Source organism: Asparagus officinalis, chromosome 3 (assembly GCF_001876935.1).
Source record: "Asparagus officinalis chromosome 3, Aspof.V1, whole genome shotgun sequence".
In the NCBI taxonomy this organism is placed as follows: Eukaryota; Viridiplantae; Streptophyta; class Magnoliopsida; order Asparagales; family Asparagaceae; genus Asparagus; species Asparagus officinalis.
This window is the reverse complement of record NC_033796.1, coordinates 59887670-59893669: the sequence shown is the minus strand read 5'-3', so window position 1 is coordinate 59893669 and position 6000 is coordinate 59887670. Positions and strand designations below refer to the sequence as shown.

The window sequence follows — 6000 nt, the reverse complement described above, 5'->3', positions numbered from 1 at the left end:
TATTTTAGTTGAAGGGCAGCACGATACATGGAAATAGAATTACGTGAAAACTAAAGAATGATCCTTGTAGAAGCAGTAACCTAGTAGGGCTCAAGAACAAATAATCTAACCTCTACTCGTGCATCCAATGTCCCTCTCCCCGTCCTGTGTTTCTGTTGAAAAAAAGGAAAGTTATCATAATGTTGCCATATATAAAAGCAGCAAAAAAGCCAAAACTCAAAATAAACAAACTGCAGATGTGCAGTTAAACTATCATATTGAATCCTGTACGGTTGAGTCTCAAATAATGTATTCAAAAAAAAAAAAGAATAAAATAGATGGAAATGAATACCAGATCGATCTACTTCACTATTGGTCACCCAGGAGTCCAGGAGTATTTATCACAATCTGGTTGACCTTTTGATTTGATGATAGACCATGGTTATTCAAAATAATATCATCCCATCATAAAGTTGCATCACATTATCCATATTTACTGTCAAACTTCGATAAGGAATTGACTAGGCAGGGACGTCAAATATACACAGCTAAGATAACGCAAGCAGAAAGCATATAAAATGATCCCACATCCTCCATCAACCTCTCGAAGTATCAAATAAGTATTCAGTAAGATTGATTGGAATCATGCGGTAGAGAGAATGAAAAAAATGACAATATGAAGGTAAAATTTTCTTTGCCATTGTGATTGTCCATTTGTGAATCTGACATAGGCAACTCAAGTAGAATGCTGCTGATGACTCGTGTGCTGATGGAAAGGTGAAGAGTTCACCATTACCTGCCATGTTAAAGCACACTGGGACATTCAATTTCTATACCAGATCCTGGCTCATAGAGCGCCAAAAGTTCAGGCCTCCTCAGACTATCTACATTTCGATAAAGCTAAAATCTTATGTGGAAAACAGATGTTCAGTTACGAACAAATCACTTCACTCAAATCAAATTACCAACAAAATCATATGAGCTGTCATATTAGGATATAATATTAAAGAACTACTATTAAATTAAGGATGTACAACAGCACATTTATATAAACATTACACAGGAGGACATTCCCAAGATCTGTACACATTGATGGACGGCAAGTTCACCATCTATAATTCCCACGTCTGTATATTGTTGGTATTAGTTGAAGGAATTTCTTTTAAAAAGAAGAACTCATATGGTAGTTTCTATTACTTTTACTTTCCCATTTTATTCATTATGTGAAAGTCGCTCCTGTTCTCAGTGCCTTTGATTCTTTAGCAGATTTGTTAAATACCCATCTCATTTGTTCTATTTATTCATGAACTGTTCTGCTTTCTTCATATTTTGATTCATTTATTCATATTTATTTGCACTAACTATTTTTCCTCTTTTCGAGCGATTCTTTTGCAGGTCCAAATTCAATGTGGTACTTTGTGTTCCCCCGATTTAAATCTATTCTTCCTCCTCTTTTTGAGAGAGCTCCTACTTGACAGGACACCCACAAAACCAGATAAGAAAATTCTGCGAACTAGGATTTTAATTTTATGATTGATTTGTCGGTAATTATATGTAAAACTATTCAAACTTCCAATCATATTTTTACAAAAATCCGTGGATCACATATAAATAATTTATACTTCAATAGATAAGAGAAATGTTATGGCCCTAATGGGAAATTTATCATGTTCATATTAATATGTTCAAGGTATCTACAAATTAAACAATGCACTCCTAAACTTACATGACAAAATATGGAAACAAAGAACTCAAATTTAACTGCAACCAACAATGAAGGGAGGAAAATAGCATGTCAACTGCAACACTAGCCCGTGCTCGACATGGCAAAAATACTAGTTAGGATATAATATTAAAGAAGTAATTTTAGATTAAGGGCATACAACAGGAAGTTCATATAACCTTTACATTGGAGGACATTCCCAAGGTCTGCACACCTTGATGGACTACAAATTCACTATCTATAATTCCCACATTTCGAGTTCGATCACCCTACAAACAAAATTTTTAAAAGCTGAGAATAGAACATATGGTTCAAATACATCAGTAAGTGTTGAATAAACATGGCAACAAGTAGGAAGAGAAGTGTGTATAAGCACAAGCAGTGCCTTCATTGTTCGTCATCAAGAAAGCAATATTGAATCATCGGCATTTTTATTATCTGCTCATTATGCATGTGTTGTATGTCAAAAGGAGTTAGAAGGACGATTTTGAATAGCCTCTGTTAGAAAGAAAAGTGTCTATTACATTCTCTTCTTTGTATTGTTCCCTTTATGCCAAAATTTGTCCATTCTAGAGTTTGTATTTTGTATTTAGTTATAACCAGCCTCGAATATAGGGACCATCATATATGTATCCAGATGTATTGGAATGTACAGACTTGATGTACAACACACATTGAATGAAAATTTATATTGCTGCTCCATTGGAGGACTGTAAACTCCTACATTAGGAGTACCCAGCATTTGTCTTATGTCCATGTATCTCATCCATGTTGAGTTAATTTTAATCTTGTCCAGATGTGGGTTTATATTTGTATTATCATTATTATTATCGTCATCCCTAATGTTAAATATTTTCAATATATATTATTGTTGCTTATATAAAGCCTTGTACTATTATGGTTATTGCCCGAGTCAGAGATATCTTGAGGTTATTAATATTGTTGATGTTGGTATTATGGTTGTCATTACCGTCTTTCCCAAGTGGGACTTACTATTTATCTTTGTTACCACCAGTATGAGCTGTCACAGGTTACTTAAGATGAGAGGTTTTCTTTTAGTTATATATATCAGGGGCTATATGTTAATGGGCTTACTTTATTCTTGAAATTGATGTTACGTAGTCCTGCATAGGATGATGGATTTCCACTCTAGTGCCAGTCACTTTTTCAAAGTTCCCATACACTTGGATAGTAATTCAGAGTATTAAAGAGGAAAATGAGAGAATGAAAACACATTAGGCATGCTCTGAGCCGTGCATGTGGTTTAACCTTTCTCTGAGTAGGGTGGTCATCATGTGACAAGCCAATATAAGAGAAAATTGTGCCAAACAACAATGAGGCTAGCTGCTAGCATGCCAGATTATCCAAAAGTCAGCATCCATGGCCAAGCATACATTATGATAAAATATAAAAATATTTCCCTCAACTAATCAACTTCTTCAAAGTTTTGGTTATATATAGAATAGAAGCATTTGCTGTTCTTGTTACCCACATTTTCATGTAAAAAGATGTCTTAACTCAATAGCTCACCGTTCTTTTATTGGAAGGCTATGACTATAAATATATCAAAATCATCAATAAACATCAAAGTAAAGATTAACCAACAGATTGGGAGCATTCTAACCTGTGCACAATATCCAAGTTTCATATCCATTCCCCACCCGTGGATTAGATCATTCTGGGAAAAGAAGTCAAGCAATATAATAAACGTATGAGTAAGTTATTTTCCAGGATGGTTTAAGCAAGCAATAAGCATGATATAAAATAATTTTGTCAAATTACTAGACCAAGCAAAATAATATTACAGCAGATCGCTGTTGTTGTTGGTCCAAACTGCTATCCCAATAATTTTTTTTTACAGACATGCTTACTCTCAGCAAAATGATACGAGTCGCCGTGCGAGCACCCTTTGGTCGCGGAATTACCAAAAGGTGGGTTGAGAAGAAGATGACTAAAACACAAAAACAACTCAGTATGGCGAAGAAAAATACCTTCTCTAGATTATGAAGAACAAAAGATTACAATCTCTCCCTCACAATCTCACTAGAATCGAGAACAACCTCTCAATCATCTCTAAACCCTAATACATTGATTAGAATCTCTCTCTCAAATTTCAGATTCCTTAAAAACCCTAAATCAATCCTTTATATAGGTGTACAAACGTGGATGGCAATCTGGTAAATAACCAAGCCCAAAACCAACAGGAATTCGTGTGAACAGAAACCCAAACGAATCAGGAAACTGTCGATGAGTCGACTCATGACTGAGATGAGTCGACTCATGACCTCATATGAGTCGACTCATAACTGATGAGTCGACTGGTCAGAGATTTTTGCTAACAGGGCTTGATTTCGTGAGTCGACTCATGACAGGCATGAGTCGACTCAACCTGATGAGTCGGCTCATGTTCATGTATGAGTCGACTCACGAGCTGAAAACTGGATTCTTCGAATCTGCTGCTCGCCGTCTCGTTCCGCGCTTTCACCTGCGTTCTACTGAACTGTTTTACACCCCTATTCTCATGCTATTATGAGAATCATCTATCCTCAAGCTCCCATGAGGGTCGCTAAGTTCCGAAGAGAAGATACACCCGTATCACAAAAAATGCCTACAATTACTATATGATGCAATAAGATATACATTAACATCAAAAGTCATTTGTAGTTTCTTTAAACTAAGTTACAAAGTATGTTATTTGCAAATAATGATTTAATTCATATCAGGCAAAAGGGTTCAGTAAATCAGTAGCTGAGCTTGGTACCTTTTACTGTCAGATAGTTTTTACATATTACCAAAATCATCCTCCATATTGAACACAAACAATCACTCCTTTTTTGGAGAAAAAAATTCAGTTGCCATATTTATTGTAGGACATTTGAGTCTCCTAGTGTGGCAGCAAGCCCAATTTGCGACATAACTCTCCACCCCCCAAAAATTAATAAAATAGAAATACAAGAAATTAAGAAAAAAAATATACCAAAAGAATTTTGCGGATTATCTGGATCAAAGCTGTAAAAACAACATTATAGTTGATAACTGTAAGAGAGGTGATAGGAGAGCAGAATGGAGAAAATGAAATAGTGAAATTCAACCAGAAATTTGGGAGCTTTTCTTGATGTAGTTACAACTGCTATTGCTGCTGTACCTCCTAATAAGCTTCTTAAGTGATATTAATCTCTTCTGATAGATTACTTACCTCCTCCTCCAGCACTAGACCAATGTCCTTATGAAATTATTGCAAAACTCATAGTACAATACATAAAAGTCGATGAGGTAAGTCATGAGGTTCAACCTTGGGGGAAGCCAAGGAAATAAATGATTTTTCTTGCAAGCAACTCTTAACAATCATTTTCACTCCGTTCATAAAAAGATTATTTGAATTAATTAGAAGCCATCTTACAACTTGTCAAGTTGGGAAGCTTAGATGGCTGAAATACAGTACGAAGAAAGAAAGCCTATGGTTAGTGCACCAAGCAAGAAAACACAGTTCTTTGTTTTCTAAGATAAGATTAAAATTACAGACACCTAAGAAAGTTATAAGACATAACCAACTTGGTTTAGATTACCTGAACCTTAATGTAGGCCACAGAAATTGCACAGTACCTGAATAAGATGCCAAGCACATCGCCAAGCAGAACGTGAGAATACTGGTGCCATACCCTCCACCCATCTATAAAATGAAAGTAAGTGAGGGTTGCATTTTGATGAAATATTAGAACTTTTATGAATGAAAATGGAATCAAACGCATGGACCCATTTTAGGTTTTTTACTATTAGAACCCTTATCAAGGAAATATACTCCCCTTCTATAATTCATTTTCATGAACAAGTAGAACAAATATAATAAAAAAAGAAAAGGTAATGCAGTTCATCGTAGTCATCACAAAAGTTCCAATCCCTTAAAAATCCATTTACACAAATAGACACAAACCATTTTCACCATAAATAACCACTGTCGGGTCCAATCAGAAAACTCATCAATCATACTGTTGGATTTAAATCTAATTAAATCTAATTGTGGGCACATATGTTTATCAGTGTGTATTGCTATCCTTAAGGATAACCCGCATAAAGTGATCGATCAATTTGGGCTAATGGGTATTTAAATAAATCAAGGACTAAATGTGCAGATACCAGGTTGTATGTATAATTTGATGAGGGGCCAAATTATAAATGTACAACACCTATATATATGGGGTTATGGTCCATAATATAGTGTTAACCACTCTCATTCTCTTATCCCCATCTAAAGAGATTCTAAAGGGAAAAACCCTAAAATTAGAAGATCACTAAAACCC

The 6000-nt window shown here is 35.1% G+C and overlaps 1 protein-coding gene across 3 annotated transcripts in view; it reads right to left on the bottom strand.

Moving 5' to 3' along the window:
• Positions 1-6000, bottom strand: part of LOC109834210 — a 29769-nt gene that overhangs the window by 12676 nt on the left and 11093 nt on the right. For 2 of the 3 annotated variants that reach the window (XM_020402176.1, XM_020402175.1), the window contains exons 10-13: positions 5306-5372; positions 3327-3380; positions 1882-1971; positions 111-152 (exon numbers count right to left, since the gene is read on the bottom strand). In XM_020402176.1, coding sequence (XP_020257765.1) covers positions 111-152; positions 1882-1971; positions 3327-3380; positions 5306-5372 — 253 coding nt within the window. The remainder of the gene's footprint in view (positions 1-110; positions 153-1881; positions 1972-3326; positions 3381-5305; positions 5373-6000) is intronic. The other variant, XM_020402177.1, reaches the window with a different exon arrangement.